The sequence below is a fragment of the Manis pentadactyla genome, chromosome 16 (genome assembly GCF_030020395.1).
Source record: "Manis pentadactyla isolate mManPen7 chromosome 16, mManPen7.hap1, whole genome shotgun sequence".
Classification (NCBI taxonomy): domain Eukaryota; kingdom Metazoa; phylum Chordata; class Mammalia; order Pholidota; family Manidae; genus Manis; species Manis pentadactyla.
The window spans coordinates 42,215,542-42,241,814 of NC_080034.1; the positions used below are offsets into that span (position 1 = coordinate 42,215,542).

Sequence of the window (26,273 nt, forward strand, 5' to 3'; positions counted from 1 at the left end):
TCACACTTGTTGCTATCAGAGACAGGGACACACAGAGGAGAACAAAACATGATCTTGTACACAAGAACAAGAACAGGCCTAATTCTCTACAAAAATAAAGAAACAACTCAAAGGATGGGGGCTGAGGGCCAGACCCAGGCCTAAGCCTAGGCTGACCCATGCACACAACCCCTTAATGCCCATGGTCGTGGAGACAGGACATGGCCTGGGTGATACCTGAGTCCCTGTGATCACAGGTTGTGGCAGGACAAAGATCTACTGAAGGAACAAGGACAAAGGAGCAGAGATGACCCAACTGAGGTCACATCAAAGCCCACGATGCACTGAGTGTCACTGGGCACAGGCCCCATCCACACTGGGCTCCTCACAGCCTCTCCCATTCTCACCTCTAACAGACTCAGCACAACAAACACAGATTCTGGAAGTTTCTCAATGCTTCCATTTATTTCCTCTCTCAATTTTAAGATTCATCCCCTTTAATTAATACATCAACCCTTATGGCAGGAATTAGAAAACACAAGTGCGTATCAGATTCTCATATCAGATTTTAATAAGTAGGATATCATTACTCACCCCAACATGAAGTGAATACAAGGCCCAGCCCACCTTTGCTGGAACAGGACAGTCAGTGTGGGGTGGGAGGGCTCTTGGTGGGCAGGGGTGGACCAGTCTTCCCACCTCCCCACATTATGACAATAGGAACACAGACCAATTCAGATGCTCTTTGCAGAAGGAGTCAGGGGATCTCGATGTCACACAGGGGAACGTGAACAAATCTTGCATCACCCAGTCCCCACAAGGCAGCCGTCTCACACTGTGAGAGAAAATCATCATGAACAAATTCAGGGCAGTCACCTAACGGTGACATTCTCCTAGCCCACCCCATGTTCACAATGTCCCACTCAGAGTCCCCATCACCCAGTGTGTCTCCCTCTGCCCCAACCCCTCCCACTTCAGACCTCCAGGGTCTCACCTTTAGCAGCCGTGAGAGACACATCAGAGCCCTGGTCACTGTCCCCACCTGGGGTGGGACAGAACAGGACGAGGTCAGAGCCCACAGGAGATGAGAGTAAAGGAGGCGTTATGGGGACTGTGAGCTCCCCAATGGGCTCCCATCTACACCCCCAAGGGGCTCAGGGACCACCCCCTCCATACTTACTTGCAGCCTGAGCATAGCTCCCTCCTTTTCCTCCTGTGGGAAGAAAACACCCTGTGAGAGGCAGGGAGGAGGCAGGGCCATGAGGGCCTAGTGCGACTTGATAGCCCTGGACCACAGGGGTTTCCAGAACTGCTACTACAGACCCAGGACAGGATCAGGAAACAGGGAGGAAGGAGGTGTGGGGGGGGACTGGACCACCTGCCCTCCTGGAATCTGTCCTCAGCAGGGATCTTCCCTCTGACCTTGGGCTGCTGGGATTTCCATCCCCATGGCCACATTCATTAAGGGGAAAATCCATCCTTCATTTTCACATGTGCTTTACAGGAGCCAGTGTCAGCCCTCAGCTCCAGTCTGGGCAAGCACAGGGGTGTGGATGGCATTTCTCACTAACAGGCAGGACAAACTTCCACCCAGGGCTTGAGCCCCCCAGTGGGCCAGGAGCACTCAGAAACACCCCCCTTCCCTACCTGAGCGCTTCTTCCTCCACATCACAGCTCCAGCCACCGCAGCTCCAGTGACCCCGAAGAGGACCAGGCCGGCAATGAGGCCCACGAGGGAGATGGTGGGCTGAGGTGGCTCTGGGGAGGGAAGGGAAGGTGAAGGCCTGACCTCAGGTTTGAGTCCTGACCTTGCTGAAGTCTCCACAGGGCTCTGCTCCCTGAGACGAGCTCCACCCCTTACCCCTCCTCACCCCATCTCAGGGTGATGGGCTCGGGCAGCCCCTCATGCTGCACGTGGCATGTGTATCTCTGCTCCTCCCCAGAAGGCACCACCACAGCCGCCCACTTCTGGAAGGTTCCGTCCCCTGAAGGCCTGGTCTCCACAAGCTCTGTGTCCTGGGTCAGGTCATCCCCATCACGCAGCCAGGTCAGGGTGATCTCCGCAGGGTAGAAGCCCAGGGCCCAGCACCTCAGGGTGACCTCACGGTCAGAAAAGGGGTGGTGGGTCACGTGTCTTTTTGGGGGTTCTGAGGAGGAAGAATCAGAAAATTAACATTTTGTGTTCCCTCCATGGACCAATGCAACCACACTCCTGTGACCACCCTGAGAATGGACAGGACAACTGGATGGAAATAAGCACAAAACCTGTGTCCTGGACACAGACATCTGAAATAATTTCTTATTGTTTGGAAAGTTCCGGATTCAAAGTGAGACAGCCTAGAATAAGAGGTAGGTCTCTGAGGGGGAGAAAGGCATTCCTGGTCGTAACCTGGGTGGAGGCCAAGTGACTCAGAAAAGCTGTGAGTCAGACCTCAAACACACTGCGTGTGGGGCAGAGAACAAGGCAGAGAGACTCCCACGTCTTCCAGAGCCGCTGCCAGAGTCCAGGGAAACCTCTGATCAGTTATTTTGATGATGGCTTCCCCCTTCATCCCAGAGAGAGTATACCCTTAATTGTCCAGAGAGAAGGGTGGGCACTCTGGCCAACTCACTTTGGTACCCAAGCTGAATACTGGGTGTGTGTCGGGGGAGGGGAGGACTCTTCCCTTTACCTATCCACTGTAGAGGTGGCATTCCGGGACTGATCCCATTTTCTTCCCTAAACGAGGTACACCAGCCCCAGCCCAAGAGATCAGGGAGCCCCCACATACCTGCACGCTGCAGCGTTTCCTTCCCTTTCTCCAGGTACCTTCGCAGCCCCTCCACGCACTCCCCGTCCAGATAGGCCCTCTGATCCGCTGCCCCACCGGCAGCCTCCCACTTGCGCTGGGTGATCTGAGCCACCGTGTCCGCCGCGGTCCAGGAGCGCAGGTCCTCGTTCAGCGTGAGGTAATCGGCACCGTCGTAGGCGAACTGACTGTACCCGCGGAGGAGGCGCCCATCTGGCCCCACGTCGCATCCACAGAGCCACTGGTAGGTGTGACACCCTGGCCCCGCCCCCACCCCGAAAAAAAACTGTGGGCGGTGTATGGCCAGAGCCTGTTCCGCGAAAGCGAAAGCAAAACGCAAGCGAATTACCACAGACTCTGGAGTCTAGGAGACTGTTGTCAGGCCTCAGAGTGATGCTCAGAAGATATTCAGGGCGACCCTGGGGGATGGAGGGTCTTGACCGGCGACCCGGGCTCGCGATACTCACCCTCCTCGCTCTGGTTGTAGTAGCTGCGCAGGTTGTTCAGCCCCACTCGGAAATTCTGTGCGGTGTCCTTGTAGATCCGCGTGTCCCGGTCCCAGTACTCCGGCCCCTCCTGCTGCATCCACGGCACCCGGGGCTCCATCCTCGGACTCGCGGAGTGGCTGTCGAACCTCACGAACTGCGTGTGGTCCACGTAGCCCACGGCGACGAAGCGGGGCTCCCCGCGGCCGGGCCGGGACACGGCGGTGTAGAAATACCTCAGGGAGTGGGAACCTGCGGGAGCGGAGGGGCTGAGACCCGGGCCGACCCTCCTCCCCGCGCGGGTCCCGGGTCCCGGGTCCCAGGTGGGTGGGGCCAGGGGTTCGGGGCTTGGGACTCAGGAAACCGAAAGGGGAGGCGGGAGACCCGAGGGAGGGTGGGGGCGGGTGCTGGAGAGTGTCAGGGGTGACAGGGTGGGGCTGAGGTGGGGGTCTGGGCCGGGGGCGGGGGAGACGTGCCTTCCCCAGGGGTCCTGCGCCCCCTTCCGGGCGGTCCCCTCGTTCCTCCCTGCAAAGGCCGCTCCCTCCCAGCCCCGCACTCACCCGCCCGGGTCTGGGTCTGGGTCAGGGCCAGGGTCCCCGACAGCAGCAGGAGAAGGGCCCGGGGAGCCATGGCCCAGACCCCCTGGGTCTGGGAAGAAGCCGAGACCCGGCGTTACACCGGAAAAGGCGGTGACGCTGATTGGCTTGTCCGGAAACCGGACACGCAATGGGAGCGCGAAGGAGCGTTGCGTCACTAGTATCCAAGCAGGAGGACCCGACACAGACTGTGAGGCGCAAAGTGAAACCCGGGGACTTGTGGACTTCCTGACACTGAGCTTCCCCTCACCAGATACAGCCCTCGGGCCAAGTCCCTGAGAGCCACGTCCTCCCGGGGGAGCTGGGATTTTGTCCGGACTCCTAACTCCCGCAGGGAGCGCTCCTTTTTACTGTCCTGATCCAGGACTGTTGTGTGGAAACGGGAGAAACCCAACACTGGGCTGAGCTCCTTTTCTTCCACTGACCTTTTTGGAATCCCTTTCGCTGAACTGGAGCCTCTGCCTCTCACCCCTTTCCTCTTCCCCTGGTCTCTTCTAGGAGAAACCTCACTACCGGGGAACTTAATGCCAGAGAGTGACCTTGAAGTGGAAATAGAGGTGCTGAGACAGAGGTTTTCCTTTAAACCTGGAGGGGTTGTGCCTGAAAGCACCAAGTAGAGATTCCCGATGAGGCCTGCTTCCTTTTTATCAACTACAGCGGGTAGCACAATGTTGATAACCCCTGGCATAAGGTATCTAATCTAAATGTGATTTTGGACCCAGCATTTAGAAATGTGTCTAAACAGCATTGCAATCAGACTCAACAAAGCTCCACAGTTTTGCTTTCCCAAGCAATACTTTTTGTTTTTCTTTTCTTTTTTAAGTATTATTTTATGTCTTAAGGTACATATAATGCACTAACCTTAGTGTACAGCTTGGTGGATTTTGACATGTATATGCACTAGTAACAATTGCCCAGATCAAGTTATCAAAACATTCTCACTTTTTCTCAAACAATGCATCAGTGACTCCTGTGTTGTACTTAAAAATTATCTTCATTGTATAGCCCTGAAACAGACTGTGGGAGTCCTGGACATATCCTCAATGTATGAAAGCACAATTTGTTTCTGTATATTTCAGTAAGACATAAAACTTTAATCACCTCAAAGTTACAAGCATTCAGTACAGTCAAAATGCCCTTCATCAATCATTGTGCAATGCCTATGTTTATGAAGTAATGCCTAAGGGATGTGCACATTTTATTGGGGCACTTGGTATTATTTCTGTATCCTGAGTAACATAAGGAGGAACTGGTTTTTAGGTAGCCTACAGAAAGTATAAAATACTAGATACAAAGAATATCCTGCTAAGCCCCTGTAGATATATGTTTATTAAAAATCTATATAATGGATTTAAATCTGGGAATTCCACTGCTTTAGCATTCTTTACCTCTGCTTCTTTTCCTCACCCCAGCTTCCCCAGCCTTGCTCTCTGTCTCTCTCATGCCTCAGGCCCTCTTCTCCCCTCAGTCTCCACCACCCTCTCACTCCTGAATTGTGGCACTAGTGCCACCCCTCACCTGCCACCCAGGGCTGTTCTACCCACAGGAGTCTGTGATCCTACTAATGTGCATCAGGTGGTATCATATCTTCAGTTAAAAAGTTCCAATGTCTCCAAAATCTCTAATGTCTGCATCTCATACTTGGGATGCTCTAGAGTGTAAGGCACAGGGGCTTTGGCTGTTGTGGTTAATGCTGTATCCCCAGCATATGAAACTGCTCTTGGTACCTAGTAGGCATTCAATTAATTGTTGTTGAAAGAGTGAGTGAAATGACTGTATTAGAATTTACTTCTATCACAATTAAATCAAAAAACAAAAAATACCAAATATCAGGAAAAGTTTTGTTTTATGCAACTAGTATGTATGGCTGATCATAAATTCACTCCAGTGGAAAAAATGCTATGTGCTTATCTATTGCACAGTAAAGCCTGCATATTAATTTTCTATTACTGCATAAAAATTACCATAAACTTATGGATATACAATGGGGAAATGACAGTCTTTTCAACAGCTGGGGTTGGCAAAACTGGACAGCTACATGTAAGAGAATGAAACTGGATTACTAACTCCATACACAAAAGTAAACTCTAAATGGATCAAAGACCTGAACGTAAGTCATGAAACCATTAAACTCTTAGAAGAAAACATAGGCAAAAACCTCTTGAACATAAACATGAGCAACTTTTTCATAAGCATATCTCCCCAGGCAAGGGAAACAAAAGCAAAAATGAACAAGTGGAACTATATCAAACTAAAAAGCTTCTATACAACAAATGACATTATCAGTAGAACAAAAAGGCATCCTACAGTATGGGAGAATATATTCATAAATGACATATCTGATAAGGGGTTGACATCAAAATGTATAAAGAGCTCTCATGCCTCAACAAACAAAAAGTAAGTAACCCAATTAAAAAATGGGCAGAGGAGCTGAACACACTTCTACAAAGAAGAAATTCAGATGGCCAACAGACACATGAAAAGATGCTCCACATCGCTAAATCATCAGAGAAATGCAAATTAAAACCGCAATGAGATAGCACTTAACACCACTTATGATGGGCAACATCCAAAAGACAAACAACAAGAAATGCTGGCAAGGATGTGGAGAAAGGGCAAACCTCCTGCACTGCTGGTGGCAATGTAAATTAGTTCAACCATTGTGGAAAGCAGTATGGAGGTTCCTCAAAATACTCAAAATAGAAATACCATTTGACCCATGAATTCCACTCCTAGGAATTTACCCTAAGAATGCAGGAACCCATTTTGGAAAAGACATATGCACCACTATGTTTATCGCATTATTTACAGTAGCCAAGAAATGGAAGCAACCTAAGTGTCCATCAGTAGATGAATGGATAAGGAGATGTGGTACATATATACAATGGAATACTATTCAGCCATAAGAAACAAATCCTACCATTTGCAACATGGATGGAGCTAGAGGGTATTTTGCTCAGTGAAATAAGGCAGGCAAAGAAAGACAAGTACCAAATGATTTCACTCGTCTGTGGAGTATAAGAACAAAGCAAAAACTGAAGGAACAAAACAGCAGCAGACTCACAGAACCCAAGAATGGACTAACAGTTAACAAAAGGAAAGGGACTGGGGAGTGTTGGGGGGAAGGGAGGGATAAGGGGATTAAGAGGCATTATGATTAGCCCCCCTATAATGTGGGGGACGTACCAGGAAGGCAGTGTAAAACAGAGAAGACAAGTAGTGACTCTATAGCATCTTACTATGCTGATGGACAGTGACTGTAGTGGAGTATGTGGAGGGGACTTGATAACCATGTGATTGTATATTAATGATACCATAATAAAAAAACTACCATAAACTTAGTGGCTTGAAACAGCACGCATTTTTATACTCCCACTTTCTTAATTAAATCTGGGCATGTGGTTGTGTTCTCTGTTTAGGATTTCACAAAACTGTGTTCTTGTCTGGAGGTGTGATCCTCCCTCAAATGCATACAGAGCTATTGGCAGAATTCTGCTTTACAGTTGTAAGACTGAGGTCCCCTGCCTTGCTGGCTTGGGGTATTAGGTGCTGGTCTCAACTCCTAGTGCCCATGAGCATATTTTGCCATGTTTGAAATGCTCCTCCATATTGCAACAATGGAGCCAATGGAGAACCACCTTCACACTGAATCCCTTTCACACTTTGAATCTCTTTGCTCAGGAAGAACCAGTCCTCTTAATGACTCATCTGAATAAGACAGTCCAACCTAGGGGTAATCCCTCTATATTAACATCAACTGATTTGAAACCTTTGTTACATCTGCGAATCCCTTCCCAGCAGCACCTACATTATTGTTTGATTGAATAACAGGGAAAAGTGAATAGGCAGTGGGTAGTTGTTGGTGGTCCTTCATAGAAACAGCCTAGAACAGCCTGTTTCTTCCTTTTGTATTTGATTGGGTCAACAGCTGGAAATTAAAGTTCAAGTAGATTGTTTGAATGGCAATACAATATATCCTGTCTATTAGCCATGGCAATTCTTTTTAAATCTTAAAATGAAATTATGTATTTAATATCTTAATTTAGAGCAAATGAAAATTAAAGTGCAATAATTCATTTTCCTCCTTAGGTGCTATATTAGTTATATATTATTGTGTGACAGATTATTCAAAACTTGGCTGATCAAGGTAACAAACATATATTTGTCAATTTCTGATGATCAAGAATCCAAGAGAGGTTCATCTGAGTTATTCTAGCTCAGGGCCTCTCTTAAGGTTGCAGTGAAGTTGTCATCCAAGGCTATATCATCTAATGGATTGATTCAAATGAAACATGGCTGACTTACATGGCTCTGAGAATAGGCCTCAGTTTCTAGCCACCTGGACCTTTCTGTAGGGCTTCTTTTGTCATACTAGTTGGTTTCTCCCAGAGCAAGTGATCATAGAGAGGAAGGGAGAGAGAGAGAGAGAGAAACCAATATGGAAGCTGCAACGAGTCTATGTCCTAACCCAGAGTCACACACCATTACATCATCCTTTCTCTATTAGAAGTGATTCAGTAAGGGAGGCCCACACTCAAGAGGAGGAAAATAAGCTCCACCTCTGGAAGGTAGGAGTATCAAATAATTTACTTACACGTTTAAGCCAAACTGAAATATTGTTTCAGGATTTTGTAAATCAAACACTGGAGTATTAGGTATAATATATTTTAATCATAATATATAATGCTATTTTTATTTTCAAAGGGCAAGTACCAATTAAAACTTTTACATGGAATGTGTTTTCCTAAAACATACATGAACTGAAAGTTGGAGGGATGGAAGATGTATTTCATGCAAATAATATGCAGAAAAAAACCCCCAGGAGTAGGAGTACTTATATGAGAAAAAATAGACTTCAAAACAAAGCAAATAATAAGAGACAAGGAAGGATATTACATAATTATAAAGGCACATCAGTCCAGCAAAAGGATATAACCATTATAAACATCTATGAACCCAACATAGGAGCATTTGAATATGTAAAACAAATACTAACAGAACTAAAGGGGGAAATAGACTGCAACTCATTCATATTAAGAGACTTAAACACATCACTTACATCAATAGGTCAACCACACAGAAAATAGATAAGGAAACAGAGGCACTGAAAAACACATTACAAAAGATAGACTTGATAGGTATCTACAGAACAAAGCAACAGAATACACATTTTTCTCTAGTGCACGTGGCTCCAGAATAGAGCACATACTAAGCCACAAAAACAGCTTCAATAAATTCAAAAAGATTAAAATCGTTATCAAGCAACTTCTCAGACTGCAATGGTATAAAACTAGATATAAATTACATGAAGGAAACAAAACCCAGAAACACATGGAGGCAAAACAACATGCTTATAAATAAGCAATGGATCAATGAACAAATTAAAACAAGAAATCAAACAATATATGGAAACAAATGAAAACAAAATTTCAACAGTCCAAAATTTGTGGGATGACACAAAGGTAGTCAGTCAGTCATAAGAGGGAAGTACAAAACAGTACAGGCTTACCTCAAGAAATAAGAACAACCCCAAATAAACAGTCTAAACTCACAATTAAAGAAACTATAGAAAGAAGAATAAGTGAAACCCAAAGTTAGCAGAAGGAGGGACATAATAAAAATCAGAGCATAAATAAATAAAATAGAGAACAAAACAAACAAAATAAAAAACAATAGAAAAGAATCCATGAAACTAAGCACTGGTTCTTTTAGAAAATAAACAAAATAAATTCCTAGCCAGACTTACCAAGAAAAAAAAAGTACACAAGTAGACAAAATAAGAAATGAAGTAGGAATAGTCACAATGGATACCACAGAAATACAAATACTTATTAGAGAATATTGTGAAAAATTATATGCCAATAAACTGGACAACAGTCTTGCCTGAGGGTTTCAGCCCTGGGCAAATTTACGATGGATTCAGTGAGACCAAGAATTGTCAATGGAATGTTCTTGGGGTAAAAGGGTTTGTACTCAGCTTTATTTTCCTGGTGATAGGTCAAACACTAGAATCATGTCTGCATCGAACAATCTGAAGATGTGTGATCCTCCTTCATCTCTGCATCTTCCCAGAGCACTGGGCAGAGGTCTTTACATAGTGACTCAGTCAATAATAGCTTATTTCCTATGAGTGTGGCAGCATTAACCTAACATTAGGCCAATTACATAATTAAGTAGTTCAGGGTGAGGTGAGGATCCTGGCCATAGGAACTTTCATTTTCCCCACAACGACCTAAAAGAAATGGACAAATTCCTGGAAAAATACAACCTTCCAAGACTGACCCAGGAAGAAACAGAAAATCTGAACAAACCAATTACCAGCAATGAAATTGACTTGGTAATTTAAAAAAAGCCCAATAAGCAAAAAACCCAGGACCAGATGGCTTCACAGCAGAGTTCTACCAAACATTTAAAGAAGAGCTAATACCCATCCTTCTTAAAATATTCCAAAAGGTAGAAGAGGAGGGAATACTTCCAAAATCATTCTATGAGTCCAGCAACATCTTAATACAAAAACCAAAGACATTGCAAAAAAAGAAAATTACAGACCATATCCCTGATGAACATAGATGCAAAAATCCTCAACAAAATATTGTCAAATCGAATTCAAAAATACACCAAAAGTATCATCCATCAAGACCAGGTTGGTTTTATCCCAGGGATGCAAGGATGGTTAATATTTGTAAATCAATCAATATCATACACCCCATCAACAAAAAGAAGAATAAAAGCCACATGATCATCTCAATAGATGCTGAAAAAGCACTTGACAAAATTCAGCTCCCATTCATGATAAAAACTCTCAACAAAAAGGGCATAGAGGGTATGTACCTCAACATAATAAAGGCCATATATGACAAACCCACAGCTAACATAATACTGAATGGTGAAAAGCTGAAAGCTTTTCCTCTAAGATCAGAAATAAGACAAGGATGTCTACTCTCACCACTTTTATTCAACATAGTACTGTAGGTCCAGGCTATAGCAATTAGACAACACAAAGAAATAAAAGGCATCAAGATTGGTAAAGAAGAAGTCAAACTGTCACTGTTTGCAGATGACATGATATTATACATAGAAAACCCTAAAAACACTGCCAAAAATCTATTTGAACTAATAACCAATTCAGCAAAGTTCCAGGATACAAAATTAATACACAGTAATCTGTTGCATTTGTATATCCTAACAATGAGCTAGCAGAAAGAAAAACCAGGAGGACAATTCCATTTACAATTGCATCAAAAAGAATAAAATGCCCAAGAATAAACCTAAAAAAGTAAGTGAAAGACCTGTACTCTGAAAACTATAAGACACTCAAGTGGCTTTAAAGAGACATAAATAAATGGATCTCTATCCCATGTTCAAAGATAGGAAGAATTAATGTTGTCCAAATGGCCATACAGTCCAAAGAATTTACAGGTTCAGTGTAACCCCTACTAAAATACCAACAGCATTCTTCAAAGAACTAAAATAAACAGTTCTAAAATTCAAACTGAACCACAAAAGACCCTGAACAGCCAAAGCAATCCTGAGAAAGAAGAACAAAGCTGGAGGAATTATGCTCCCTGATTTCAGGCTCTATTACAAAGCTACAGTAATAAAAAAAACTATTGTATACCAGCACAGGAACAAACCCACAGATCACTGAAACAGAATAGAGAGCCCATATATAAACCCACACATACATGGTCAATTAGTACATATTAAAGGAGCCATGAATACACAATGGGGAAAAGACAGCCTCTTCAATGACTGGTGTTGGGAAAACTGGACAGCTACATCCAAGAGAATGAAACTGGGTTACTGTCTAACTCCACACACAAAAGTAAGATTGAAATGGATCAAAGACCTGAATTTAAGATATGAAACCATAAAATTCTTATAAGAAAGCATATGCAAAAATCTCTTGAATATAAGCATGAGGAATTTTTTCCTGGACACATTTCCTCAGGTAAGGGAAACAAAATAAAAAGTGAACCAGTGGGATGACATCAAAGTAAAAAGCTTCTGTATAGCAAAGGATACCATCAGCAGAACAAAAAGGCATCCTACAGTATGGGAGAATATATTCATAAGTGATTTATCTGATAAGAGGCTAACATCCAAAACATATAAAGAACTCATATGCCTCAACACCAAACAAACAAATAACTCAATTAAAAAATGGGAAGAGGCAAGATATGGAAGCAACCTAAGTGTCCATCAGTAGATGAATGGATAAAGAAGATGTGGTACATACACACAATAGAATACTATTCAGCCATAAGAAAGAAACAAATCCTATCACTTGCAACAACATGGATGGAGCTGGAGGACATTATGCTCAGTGAAATAAGCCAGGCAGAGAAAAACAAATGCCAAATGATTTCCATCATTTGTGGAGTATAACAATGAAGCAAAACTGAAGGAACAAAATGGCAGCAGACTCAGAGACTCCAAGAACGAACTAGTGGTTACCAAAGGGGAGGGGTGTGGGAGGGTGGATGGGGAGGGAGGGAGAAGGGGACTGAGGGGTATTATGTTTAATACACATGGTGTGGGGGATCACGGGGAGAACAGTGTAGCACAGAGAAGGCACATAATGGATCTCTGGCAACTTGCTGCACTGATGGACAGTGACTGCATTGGGGTATGGGTGGGGACTTGATAATATGGGTAAGTGTAGTAACCACATTGTTTTTTCATGTGAAACCTTCATAAGAGTGTATATCAAGTATACCTTAATAAAAATTAAAATAAAATAAAAAAGAAGAAAGGGAGGAAAGAAAGGAAAGGATATAATGACCTACTGCATTAAAAAAGTTGGTAGAAAATAATTTAATTCCATTTATAAGAATAAATAATTATACATAATTTGTATTACTTATACTATACATTTTATCTGAGCAAATATATCATTAACAGTTTCCAGCAGACAAAATAAATGTGGAGGTGGAATCATGGAAAATGATGTTTATATTTTATCATCTAATCATTTTCCTGTTAATCTGTCACCCACATCTGGTATTAAAAATGTATGTGGCTTTCAGTGTAACAGAACCATCCATAGAAGTACTGATTGTTAGACCTTCAGTTAAGTGGATTTTATAAATAGTCTTGAACATTATGATTATGAGGTCTTTAAAAATATATACAAATGCAATTTAAAAATTAAAGGAGTTAGGGGCAGAGCCAAGATGGTGGTGTGAGTAGTTCAGTGGAAATCTCCTCCCAAAAACATATATATTTATGAAAATACAATAAATACAACTATTCCTAAAAGAGACACCAGTGGATACAGTACAACAGCCAGGATACATCTACATCTGTGAGAACTCAACATCACACGAAGGGAGTAAGATACAAGCCGCTGCACGGCTGGACCCTAACACCCCCCCCACCCCAGAACCCAGTGGGAAGAAAGGATTCGGAACAGGGAGGGAGTGAAAGTCCAGGACTGCTAAACAACCAGCTCTAGAAATCCACACTTGGAGTGCAGACACAAGGTGCATGGGGTGCTGGATATTAGAGAAACGGAAACGCAAAACCTGCGGGCAGGTCTCTGCAACCGGCACCCCTGAGACAAAAGAAAAGTGATTTGTCGGGTCCCTTCCCTGTCCCTGACCCACAGATGAGGGAAGAGACACGATTGTTCTTCGAAGACCTAAAGACCAGTCAGGGGACTCAAGGCGTGACAGTGCAAGAGTGGTGCCAAGAAGGCATCTCTCATATTTATTGATGAAATGGTTGTTAACAACAATAAGATTCTCTTTAGGGGTCTCCATGCACAATCATTAATCAAGTCCAACTCTCAGCAGTTTCCAACCTTCTGAAATGTAACGAACAAGTTCTCATGATGAACAATACAAGAGCACTAGTATCACAGAAACTGTTTCTGTCTTGGCTACTGTTTCTGTCTGGACTACGAATCATGAACTACAAACCATCAAGGCAAATGTGATTATACATATGATTTTTATACTTTATATATAAATTCCCACATTCCCCCCCTTTTTTTTTTATTAAAGAGCTTCAAAGTAATGATTGTTGTAACTCAAACGAAAGGTCCGTTTTTAATTTTTTAAGTATTAACTTAGCTGGACGAAAGCAGCAGAGAATGCCTCATATAAATGGGAGGATGATGTTCTAAGCCTCGCCTCAGTTGGCTCCCACCTCCTCGCCTGTTGACCCTTTATGACTGTGCCTGTCTTAGGTTTCTCCTCCCATGAGGAATCTTACCCATCTCTGGCTAACCAGCCATCTCCTGGGGCCACACAGGGGGAGAACGTACAGAAAAAGGAGGCATTAGGAGTTGACTGATATTTGATGATGTTTGTTTTCATACTCTCACTCTTATGTCCAGCCTTAATCATAAAAATCATAAAATACAAAGATTTAGTGCACGGACTTTCATGAGTAACAATTCAAACAAAGAACAATCATTTTTTAGACATCACTTCTAGGAAAGTAGCATAAGCATGTATTGGTTTCAATAAACTAGTGACTATATGACACATCCAGGCTATCAAGACAGGAAGGCAAATACACAAAAGAATCAGGCCTATAGGGGAGAGCCTAGTAAACAAAGTATTCGTCATGTAAGTGTAGATTAATGATTAAAAAAAAAAAAAGCAGTTCCTATGTGGTGACCTCTAATGAGTTCTACACAATGATATAAAGGGCATATAAAAGTGTAGGCAAAGGGTCTGTTTGTGTTTATACAGAAGATCAAAGCCTAATTTGGCTACCCCGAAAATGAACTAAGATACGATATGAAAAAGAACTTCCAACATCAGCACTCTCGGGAAGACTCATGCCAGAAGATGATCATCAAAAAACCCCAACAAAGATCCACGCACTGCTACAGCTGTAGATGCACTCATCCCACCAGTTCCTGGACCTGCCATGGGAATGAGGAAGGAGACATCTAAGCTGGCCTGTGCATACAGTAAAACAAAAATTGGACTGGATCTATACTGTTGGAACTCAACCAAGAATTAGGAGAAGTGCAAATTGTAACACTCCAAAATCTTACAACCACAGACTATTTATCGTTAAAAGAACAGACGGGATATGAACAGTCCCCAGGAATGGGTTGTTCTAGTTTATCTGAATTCTCTCAGACTGTTTAAGTTCAGTCGGACAATATCCACCATATCATAGATAAGTTTTCACAAATGCCTAAGGTGCCTAACTGGTTTTCTTGGTTTCACTGGAGATGGCTGGTAATTACAGGTATGCTTTGGTTAGGTAACTATATTCCTATTATGTTAATGTGTGTGCACAATTTAATTAGTAGTGTAAATCCTATCCATGCTGAAGTTACTCTACAAGAAGATATGTCAAAGAAATAATCAATCTTCCCAGGTTTTCTTCTGCCTGCTACTTCTATAGCTTTTCTTCTTCCTACCTAATCACAACCTTTAAATAGAACTCGTGCCACATGTCGAATTTACCGAGTATCATTAAGTCTTCCAAGTGGTAAAGACACCTCAAGACAAATGCTGGGCATAGAAGCCACAGGGCATAAATATGCAAAGAAGTAAAAAGCTAACCTTTTCAAACATAAGGCTTCTCTCTCACTTACCAACTTAACATTTCCCTGTATGGCCCCGGAAGATGACTGGTTAGCCAGAGACGGGTAAGATTCCTCAAGGGAGGAACAACCTAAGACAGGCACAGTCGCAGGGGGCCATCTGGTGAGAAAATGGGGAGCAGCAGAGGTGAGGCTTAGAACCTCCCCCCTCATGTTCTGAGAGAAATCTTCTGCATACATGGATGTTTATTGCCCTCGTCTAGCTCGGATTAACACATAGTCTACAGGCACACACCTGATCATCTACATTTGCTCTCTTACAACACTAAACTCTGTTTTCTACCTTTATCTCGTATCTACCTACTTCAGCATTTTATTAAAAATAATAATAATAGAGAAATGTGGTATCCACATATAAATCAAGTTTAAAAATCAAATGAATATTCATATTTGAACTGACTGTGTATAGTTCATAATGCATGAACAAAACCGAAAGCTTCTGTGATGACTGCCCTTGCACTGTTCACCATGTAACTTATTCACTATGTAAGAATTTGTGCTCCATGTAAGAATTTGTTCGTTATGCATCAGAAGATTGGAGACTGATGAAAATTATGCTTGGGGTGGATTAATGATTGTGCATTGAGTATTGACCCCCCTATACAGAAATTTATTGTGGTTAACAACTATTTGATCAATAAATATGAGAGATGCCCTCACAAAATATATATATACATATATATATATATATATATAAACACACTTCCAATTGTAAAATAAATAAGTAACCGGGATGTAATGTATAGCATAAGGAATATAGTCAAAATATTGTAACAACCTGGTATGGTGATACCTGGTACCTAGAATTATCATGTATATAAATGTTGAATCACTGTGTTGTACACCTGAAACTAATGTAATGCAATACTGTTGTCAGCTACCCTTCAATAATAAAAAAAAAATCAAATGAATAGTCATATTTGAACTGACTGTGTATAGTTCATAATGCATGAACAAAACCGAAAGCTTCTGTGATGACTGCCCTTGCACTGTTCACCATGTAACTTATTCACTATGTAAGAATTTGTTCTCCATGTAAGAACTTGTTAGTTATGCATCAGAAGATTGGAGACTGATGAAAATTAGGCTTGGGGTGGATTAATGATTGTGCATTGAGTATTGACCCCCCTATACAGAAATTTATTGTGGTTAACAACTATTTGATCAATAAATATGAGAGATGCCCTCACAAAAAAAAAAAAAAAAAAAAAGAATCAGGCCTACAATTACTGGCCATATCCAGTGAAACCAAGAAAACCAGTTAGGTAACTCAGGCATTTCAGAAAACTTATCAATAATATGATGAATATTATCTAATTGATTGTGAATAGTTTGAGAAAAGTCAGACAAATTAAAACAACACATGCCTGGAAACTGTTCACATCCCATATGTTCTTTTAACAACAGATAGTCTATAGTAGCGCAATCTTGAAGTACTGCAACTCGTACTTCTCCCAGTTCTTGGTTGAGTTCAGATAATACAGAAGCAGTCAGATTTGTTGTTTTACTGTATGCACAGGCCAGCTTGGATATTTCGTTCTGCATTCCTACGACGAGTCCTGGAACTGGCAAGATGAATGCAGTGTAGAACTCACTACCAAGAATCAACCTTATCAAGGATAGAAAGTTAGCATAAGCATAGCCATCTTAAAAGCTTAGACACCATTTTCTAATCTAGAAGGAAGAAAATAGGAAAATATTAGAACCTTGAAAAACAAGTTAGTCAGCCAGTGTTGATTGCAGTGACTTTTAGTTAGCTAACCTCAATCAGTTAATCATACATACCAAGCTTATCTTACTCAGAACCACCCTAACATTCCGAGGGTGATCTTATCTCGCCAGACCCCCAGGATGTGGCGTCAACCGAAATTTATGTGTTTTTGGAAAAACACTGTGTGATGTGCTTGTGGAAAAATACTCCCCTTTTTGAAAATGCTATAAAAACCTCTGGCTCTGAGTGCTCGGGGTCCTTGTTGAGACCCGCTGCGTCGGGCTGACACTTGGACCCCAGCTAGCTGGTTCCTGAATAAATTCTTCTTGCTTATTGCATCAAGAGACGCCTTCTGTGAGTGATTTGGGGCAGCGCCCTCCTCTGGGAGAATCCAACATTTGGGGGCTCGTCGGGGATCGTGCGCTCGCCCCGTTTCACTCCTGAAAGTCGCCCTTGGAGGGAAAGGTAAGATTAAGTGGCGCCTAGAGTTGTCTGTGTTCTGTTTTCTGTTTCTTGGTGAGACCGGTCAGAATTCTGAAAAGGGTACCCTTGTCTAGCAGTCGTCCCGATCCCGTAAAGGGATCGAGACTGCGGTCGGTAGACGTACTTGGAGAACCGCAGGCTGCAACCCTGGGGGACGCCTCGGGGAGATTGGAGGGCCAGGGAGGGCCAGGGACGCCTGGTGGCCTCTTACCTGTTTTTTCAGAAAAGTGAATCTGATGAGATAAGGTTGATTTTCGGGCGCCAAGAATATCAACCCACTGATTCTTTTCGGTTTTTGGTCAAAAATCTGAAGAAAACTAAGTGCGGCCGCTGTGTGTCTAATCTCTGTGTGTCTCTGTTTTTTGTGTCCTTTACGTGTTTAATAATTGTTATACTGACAATGGGACAGACGGTAACGACTCCACCTAGTCTGACGTTAGATCATTGGACAGAAGTGAGAGCGAGGGCACACAATTTGTCAGTAGAAGTTAAGAAGGGGCCATGGCAGACTTTCTGTACCTCCGAGTGGCCCGCCTTTAACGTTGGGTGGCCCCCGGAGGGGACATTTGACCTCTCCACTTTACTTGCAGTAAAAGCTGTTGTTTTTCAGAGTTCGTCTCAAGGACATCCGGATAAGCAACCCTACATTGTGGTCTGGCAGGAGTTAGTGGAAAATCCACCACCCTGGGTAAAGCCCTGGGTGCAAAAGAAAATGGGCTCTCGAGTCTTAGTGACCCAGGCTCAACCTCAGAGCAAGGAAAAAGAAACTACCAAAATTCACCCTGACACTCAAGATTTACTCATGGTTGATGATCCCCCTCCCTACCCTCCTGCTCCAGCCCCGGCGCCCCCATCCCCGGCGCCCCCAGCTCCGGCGCCCCCGGCCCCAGCACTCCCATTGCCTCTAGTTTCAGGCGCCGGGGCAATGGGGCCGGCTCCGGGACCGGCCCAGGGAACTTGACGCCGCCGAGGGGCCACAGTGGACCCACCGGGTATTTTTCCCCTCCGGTCTTATAGGGCCCCCATCCTCGGAGAGGAAGGGGACCCGCCTTTCCAACCTCTGGTGACCAATCAAGAGAATAAACCTTTGAGCTTAAGTGTCCTGACCATAAGATTAGAAAATGAATACCGTCTTTTTAAAGGACCAGAGCCCTCCAAAATTAATCAAGAGTAGTTTAACCGGTTCCCAGGAGCCTGGGCGGAAACGGCCAGCATAGAGCTCACCAAGAATCAGCCCCCTGTAGTCATAGAACTAAAAGCTTCAGCCTTACCAGTGACTGTGAGACAATATCCAATGAGTAAAGAAACCAGGGACGGAATTAAGCCACATATCCAGAAGCTTATAAAACAAGAGATATTAGTAAAATGTCAATCCCCATAGAACACCCCCTTGCTGCCTGTAAAAAAAGCAAGAACGGGAGACTACCGGCCAGTACAAGATTTAAGAGAAGTTAACAAGAAGACACAGGACATTCACCCCACCGTACCAAATTCTTATAACCTACTAAGTTCCCTAGCCCCGGAAAACACCTGGTATTCAGTTTTAAATTTAAAAGATGCTTTCTTTTGTCTGCGCTTGCACCAGAGCAGCCAACCACTGTTTGCCTTTGAGTAGAAAGATCCCTCCACAAGAACTACTGAGCAATTGACCTGGACTCGTTTGCCACAAAGATTTAAGAACTCGCCCACCCTCTTCGACGAGGCTCTACATCAAGACTTAGCTTTCTACCGAGCTTCTAACCCACAGGTAACTTTGTTACAATATGTTGATGACTTATTGATAGCCACCCCTACTCGGAAAACCTGCCAAGAGGCCACTGGAGCCCTTTTGACTGAGCTTGCCAAATTAGGGTACAGGGCATCCGCTAAGAAAGCACAGATCTGCCAACAACAAGTGACTTATTTGAAATATTCCCTGAGAGATAAGAAAAAGTGGCTTACTGAAGCCCGAAAGCAGACTGTGACGCAGATTCCGGTTCCCACTACTGCACGCCAGGTTCGCGAATTTCTGGGGACAGCAGAGTTTTGTAGACTGTGGATACCCGGATATGCTTCTTTGGCTGCCCCTCTGTATCCCCTTACCAAAGGGGCAGCCCCGTTTGTTTAGAGATCTGAACAACAGGTCTTTGATGATATCAAAAAAGCCCTCCTCTCGGCACCCACTCTGGCATTGCCAGACGTAACTAAGCCATTTATCCTTTTCGTAGATGAACAGAACAGAGTAGCTCGAGGAGTATTGACCCAACAGTAGAGACCTTGGAAGAGACCAGTCGCCTATTTGTCTAAAAAATTAGACCCCGTGAGTAGCGGATAGCCCACTTGTTTGAGAGTAGTAGCAGCCGTGGCCCTCCTAGTTAAAGATTCTGACGAACTAACGCTGAGACAAAAACTCACTGTGGTTGCTCCACATGCGCTAGAAAGCGTAATTCAGCAACCACCCGAAAGATGGATGTCAAATGCCAGAATAACTCACTATCAAACCTTACTCCTGAATCGTGATCGTGTAAAATTTGACCCACCCGCCATCCTAAACCCAGCTACTCTGCTCCCCGATGTAGAAAAAGAAGTGCTTCATACCTGCCAGGAAATCCTGGCTGAGGAGATGGAGACCTGTCGGGATTTACGAGATCAGCCCTTAGAAGGACCGGGACTCCTGACCTAGTACACAGACGAGAGCAGTTACATCATGAGAGGTAAGAGGATGGCAGGAGCTGCAGTAGTAGATGATGACCGAATTGTGTGGGCCAGTGGACTCCCAACGGGCACTTCTGCGCAGCGAGCTGAGCTCATTGCCCTGACTCAGGCTTTAAAGATGGCAGAAGGTAAGAGACTTAACGTCTACACTGACAGCCGTTACGCTTTTGCCACTGCTCACATACACGGGGCTATATATAGACAGAGAAAGCTGCTGACTTCTGCCGAGAAAGATGTTAAGAACAAACAAGAAATCTTAGATCTGTTAGAAGCCATCCATAAGCCTAGAGAAGTAGCAATAATACATTGTCCTGAGCATCAAAAAAGTGACTCTCCAATAGCTCAAAGAAACAGAAGAGCAGACCAAGCCACAAAACAAGCAGCCCAGAGAACGAATATTTTACCCCTCCAAGTGTACCCAGAAGACACATGTAGTAAGAGCTTCCAGTATACACCCGAGGATCTTGCTCGGATAGACAAGTTGAAGATCCAAAAATCCTCACCCCTTAAAATGTATAAGTCAGAAGATGAGAAAATTATCCTGCCCCAGAAAAAGGCAGGAGAATACTTAAGGCAATTACATCAGTTGACACATTTAAGGGCCAATAATCTAAAAGCCCTAGTTCGAGATTCCCCTTATCATGTCATCGGTTTGAAAAAATTGGCAGACGAGGTTGTAAGAAATTGTGTTCCTTGCCAATTAGTAAATGTGAACAAACATCAAGTAATATGCGGAAAGAGACTCCGAGGAGATTGGCCAAGAGCCTACTGAGAAGTTGACTTCACTGAAATTAAGCCTGCTAAGTATAGATATAAATACCTCCTAGTTTTCCTAGACACCTTTTCAAGATAGGCAGAGGCGTTCCCCACCAAAACTGAGACGGCTCAGACAGTGTCCAAGAAGATCCTTGAAAAAATATTTCCCAAGTTCGAGATCCCAAAAGTAATCGGCTCTTACAACAGTCCTGCCTTTGTTGCCCAGGTAAGTCAGAGATTGGCCAAGATCCTAGGGACAGATTAGAAATTGCACTGTGCATATAAGCCCCAGAGCTCAAGACAGGTAGAAAAAATGAATAGAACTCTAAAAGAGACCCTGACTAAATTATCCATAGAGACTAGTTTATGTGATTAGTTAGTCCTCCTTCCTTTCACCTTATTTCGAGTCAGAAACACCCCCAGCCGTTTCAAACTAACACCTTTTGAAATAATGTTTAGAGCTCCAGCTCCGCTAAATGCAGCTCACCTCCATACATCCTCTGAATGTGTGACTAATAAGTTTCTGCTTGAAAAGTTACGGGCTCTAAAAGCTGTGCAGAAAGAAGTGTAAGCCTCTATTCGAGAAGTCTATCGACCAGAGGACATCTCAGTACCTCATCAGTTCTAAGTGAGAGACTCTGTCTACGTGAGACGACACCGAACGAGAAATCTTGAGCCTCAGTAAAAAGGACCCTTCATCGTCCTCCTGACCACTCCCACAGCTGTGAAAGTAGATAGCATCTCCTCCTAGGTACACGCTTCACATCTGAAGAGAGCGCCTCAACCAGGCCCGGTTTAGCGAGTAATTCGAACTGATAACCCTCTTAAACTTCGCTTGTGTAAGAATGATTGTGTCACTGATAATTCTGATAGCCCAGTTACTCCCCACTCTTCAGAACCCCAACCCCCACGAACCTAGACTACTGACATGGCAGGTTTGTTCCCAAACAAGAGAGACAGTATAGTCCATTTCTAAGGTTGCTCCTCTTAAAACCTGGTAGCCGTCCCTGCACCCTGATGTCTGCGCCTTAGTCGCTAGAATAAGAGACTGGGATATACCCGAGCTTAGCTGGGTGCAGGCAAACAGGGTCAGGCCCGCAACTTCAGTGTATTACGTTGGAAGAAAGCAAGCCCAGAGCCAGAGTGGCTTATAGAGCTTTAAGTGCAGAAATCCGGCCGCACACCAGCAGATAAAAACCACTACTTTCTATGTCTGTCCCCGTGACAGACGAACCTACCAACAAACCCAACAATGTGAGAGCTTGCAATCTTTTTATTGTAATTCTTAGAGTTGTGAAACTACGAGTAACGTTTATTAGAATCCCGTGTCTGATTGAGATCTCCTAAAAGTAGCCCAGAACCGCACATCCCCCGACTGTGAACGGACAAGACTATGCATCCCCTTAAATAACACGTTCAGTGAAAAAAGACGCCAGTATAATAAGTGAATCACTAGACGACAGTGGGGACTTAGATATTATAAATCTGGATATGACAAAGGCCTCATATTTACTGTCAGACTCAAAGTTGAGACCCTTCCGGCTGCCCCAATAAGACCTAATTCTGTCCTAAGAAATCAACCGCGTCTCCCAACCTTGATCCCGAAGCAGACTCCAGTGCCTCCAGTAGACCCTACCACTATTTCCGCTGCCCCCACCCCTGACCAAATAGCCCCCTTTCCTGACACTAGACAACGCCTCTTCAATCTTCTTGAGAGAGCTTTCCAAGTTCTAAACACCACCAACCCTAATACTACTAAATCCTGTTAGTTGTGTTTCTCCTCTAGACCTCCTTACTATGAAAGATTAAAGCTGTTAGGCAATTTTAACAGAACAACCAGCCATGAGATCTGTAGCTGGAGAAGCCATAAGAAACTGACCCTGACCGAAGTGACTAGAAGAAGAAAATGTTTAAGTTCGGTTCCCCCCACTCATAAAACTTTGTGTAATGAAACTATATCCGTAATTTCCTCAAGTAAAAATGAGTATCTAGTCCCTCCTCCCGAAGAGTGGTAAGCCTGTAATACTAGATTGACCCCATGTGTCTCTACTTCCGCCTTCAATTCTTCCCGCGACTTCTGTATCATTCAATTAGTACCTAGATTAATGTATCATGATAATTTCTCATTCGTAGCTGAATTTGAACCACAACATAGATATAGAAGAGAACCAATCTCGCTGACCTTAGCTGTGTTATTAAGAATAAGAGTCGCAGCTGGAGTAAAAACAGGGACAGCTGCTATTATCCAAGAGAACCAACATTATGCGGAGTTGAAGACAGCAATTGATGAAGACCTAAAGACTATAGGACAATCCATTACCAAACTTGAAAAATCTCTAACCTCCCTGTCTGAAGTAGTCTTGCAGAACAGACACGGACTAGATCTGTTGTTTTTAAAAGAAAGAAGATTGTGTGCAGCCTTAAAAGAAGAATGCTGCTTTTACGCAGACCATTCTAAGATAGTAAGAAATTCAATGTCGAAGCTTAAAGAAAAGTTAGATCAAAGAAAGAAAGAACGAGAAGCCGGCCAAGGGCTATTTAAGTCCTAGTTTACTAGATCCCCATAGCTTACAACCTTAATATCCACCTTGACTAGGCCTTTACTTATCCTTATACTACTCCTCACTTTAAAACCCTGTATACTAAATCAGCTAATAACTTTTGTTAGAGAAAGAGTAAGTACCGTTCAAGTGCTAATGTTGAAGCAACAATATCATTCACTCACACAACAAGAAGACACAAACATTCCATGATTGGAATGCTCCTTAAAAAAGAAGTGAGAAATGTAGAACCCACCACCAAGAATCAACCTTATCAAGGATAGAAAGTTAGCATAAGCATAGCCATCTTAAAAGCTTAGACACCATTTTCTAACCTAGAAGGAAGAAAATAGGAAAATATTAGAACCTTGAAAAACAAGTTAGTCAGCCAGTGTTGATTGCAGTGACCTTTAGTTAGCTAACCTCAATCAGTTAATCATACATACCAAGCTTATCTTACTCAGAACCACCCTAACATTCCGAGGGTGATCTTATCTCGCCAGGCCCCCAGGATGTGGCGGCAGCCGAAATTTATGTGTTTTTGGAAAAACACTGTGTGATGTGCTTGTGGAAAAATACTCCCCTTTTTGAAAATGCTATAAAAACCTCTGGCTCTGAGTGCTCGGGGCCCTTGTTGAGACCCGCTGCGTCGGGCTGACACTTGGACCCCAGCTAGCTAGTTCCTGAATAAATTCCTCTTGCTTATTGCATCAAGAGACGCCTTCTGTGAGTAATTTAGGGCAGCGCCCTCCTCTGGGAGAATCCAACAGCAGCAGCTACAGCTACAGTGACAGGATCCAACAACTTCAAGTTGTCATCACAATCAGGTGGCAGGGCTCGAGAAACTTGTTTGTGTTTATATCCAGGATGGTCTATAAGAGCAGGAAGAATACGTCCCACACCACAAACACCTTGATAATGTGAAGAAAAGGCTTGATATGTTTTGTTATTGCATAAGAATACCCAGCCATTTGGAAGTCTATATCCAAAAGGCCATTTAACACAAATGGTAGAATTGCGGTAGGAAGGTATATGGGTGCAATTAATACATTTACATTCAGAAACTATAGTAGTACTGACAGGTAAGTTCAATTGAACTTCACGAGTAAGAACTTTAGGAGAGTGAGTAATGTTTATTCCTGAAATATTAGTGAAAACAGAAAGGGAGTCTACCTATCAAATTCTTCTTTAATAATCCACTAATAGAGGAATCTCCTGCTACACAAAAAGATGACTTGTTTAATCCTCGACTTGCAAGTTGTAACCACATGTTAGGTGAAGAAAACCACATGTTAGGTGATGTGCATAACTATTTTTATACAATATATCAGGAGTTCCTTTTTGATATTTCTCACAAGAATAATTACCAATATCATTTTGGGTCAAAACTGTTTTGTAAATATCATAGCGAGTATTATCTCTTTTAGACTGATCTGTTGCATTATACCATCCAAGTTTTCCTCCATACTTTTGTCTATATATCTCTTTGCCATCTTTTTTCCATACTATAGGACCTACAGGAGTAGAACAGGTGGATACACACTTAAGGACTACTCCTCAGCCTAAATATGGAGGACTGCTCACACTACCTTTAATAGTGCAAGCTTGTGCAGTGTGTACATGTATGAATGCTATCACCAAAAATAGAAGTAGAAACTTCACTATCCAGGAAGCTTCATTCCAGTGGTGAAGTTTGTTGGTGGCCATCCTCTGGAGCAACTTTTCTGGAGGATGTTGATGTTGGGAGTTCTTCTTCATATCGTATCTTAATTCTTTTTCTGGGTAGCCAAATCAAGCATTGATCCTCTGTAATGACACAAACAAATCCCTTGCCTCACACCCTGACATGACCTTTATAACACTGTGAAGAACCTGTTGGAGACCACCATACAGGAACTGCTGTTGTTTCAGGAAAAGAAATATTATCAGAAAAGTGTATTTCTATAGCTGATCATCCATCACCTTTTAAAAGATCAAAATTAAGAACATGTAAAGCATGAATTAGTCATTGATTTGCTGTTAATTTTATCATATCAGGGAGTAATCCCCCTTTTTGTTTTAATAAATAATGCTGAAGAGTAAGATGACGACGTTCAATTAGAACCTGACCTGTAGAATTGTAAGGAATGCCTGTTTTATGAGTAATATTATACAGCTGAAAAAATTTACTTAGCATAGAGGAGAGGTAAACTGGAGCATTGTCAGTTTTTATGGTGGCAGGAACGCCTAGTACCGCAAATGCTTGTAAAAGATGAGTAATAACATGATGAGATCGTTCTCCTGTTAAAGCTGTTGCCCATGAAGCAGAAGAATAACTATCAATAGAAACATGAACATATTTAAGAGTTCCAAATTCAGGAACAATAGTAACATCCATTTGCCATAGGGTGTTAGGGCGCATTCCCCTGGGAACAGTTCCTGTTTGTAAATGAGGAGAATTAATTGAGAACAAGTTGGGCAAGAATTCAAGGTATTTTGAGCTTCAGATGCAGAGAGAGAAAAACGCTTCTGTAAGGTGAAAGAAGGAGCATGAGTCAGGTCGTGATATCGTTGAGCTGGTGAGTAATTAACTAAAGAAACAAGCTTGTCTACTTTATCGTTTTAATATGATAAAGGACCTGGTAAATTAGATGTGACCGTATATGAGTGATGAAAAAGGGATGAA

General features: G+C 43.1%; 1 protein-coding gene and 1 long non-coding RNA gene across 3 annotated transcripts; both read right to left on the reverse strand.

The window, feature by feature from the left end:
• Positions 1-527: 527 nt before the first annotated feature.
• On the reverse strand, positions 528-3,966 carry LOC118907271 (patr class I histocompatibility antigen, A-126 alpha chain-like). Of its 2 annotated transcripts, none has more exons than XM_036875679.2 (8): positions 3,814-3,966; positions 3,236-3,505; positions 2,751-3,026; positions 1,851-2,126; positions 1,627-1,737; positions 1,160-1,192; positions 974-1,021; positions 528-814 (listed from the first exon to the last, which is right to left on the reverse strand). In XM_036875679.2, exons 1-8 carry the CDS (start codon positions 3,881-3,883, stop codon positions 810-812), a joined length of 1,089 nt encoding a protein of 362 aa, XP_036731574.2. In that variant the 5' UTR covers positions 3,884-3,966; the 3' UTR covers positions 528-809. The 2 variants fall into 2 exon arrangements, with proteins under 2 accessions (XP_036731574.2, XP_036731575.2); XM_036875680.2 differs by having other exon boundaries at positions 974-1,016; positions 1,158-1,192.
• A 12,679-nt stretch (positions 3,967-16,645) lies between these two features.
• Positions 16,646-25,492, reverse strand: LOC130681186 (uncharacterized). The gene is made up of 3 exons (XR_008994244.1): positions 25,266-25,492; positions 24,401-24,519; positions 16,646-17,014 (listed from the first exon to the last, which is right to left on the reverse strand). It is a non-coding gene; the product is annotated as an uncharacterized LOC130681186 (long non-coding RNA).
• Between the last annotated feature and the right edge of the window lie 781 nt (positions 25,493-26,273).

What these genes read in the sequence shown, in the direction of transcription:
- LOC118907271 (XM_036875679.2), bottom strand. Translation starts at nt 3,883, where the DNA reads ATGGCTCCCCGGGCCCTTCTCCTGCTGCTGTCGGGGACCCTGGCCCTG. An exon ending in GTGGAGGAAGAAGCGCTCAG is followed by an intron (nt 1,193 to 1,626) that starts GTAGGGAAGGGG and finishes TTCTTCCCACAG; the next exon opens with GAGGAAAAGGAGGGAGCTAT. An exon ending in GAGCTATGCTCAGGCTGCAA is followed by an intron (nt 1,022 to 1,159) that starts GTAAGTATGGAG and finishes GTCCCACCCCAG; the next exon opens with GTGGGGACAGTGACCAGGGC.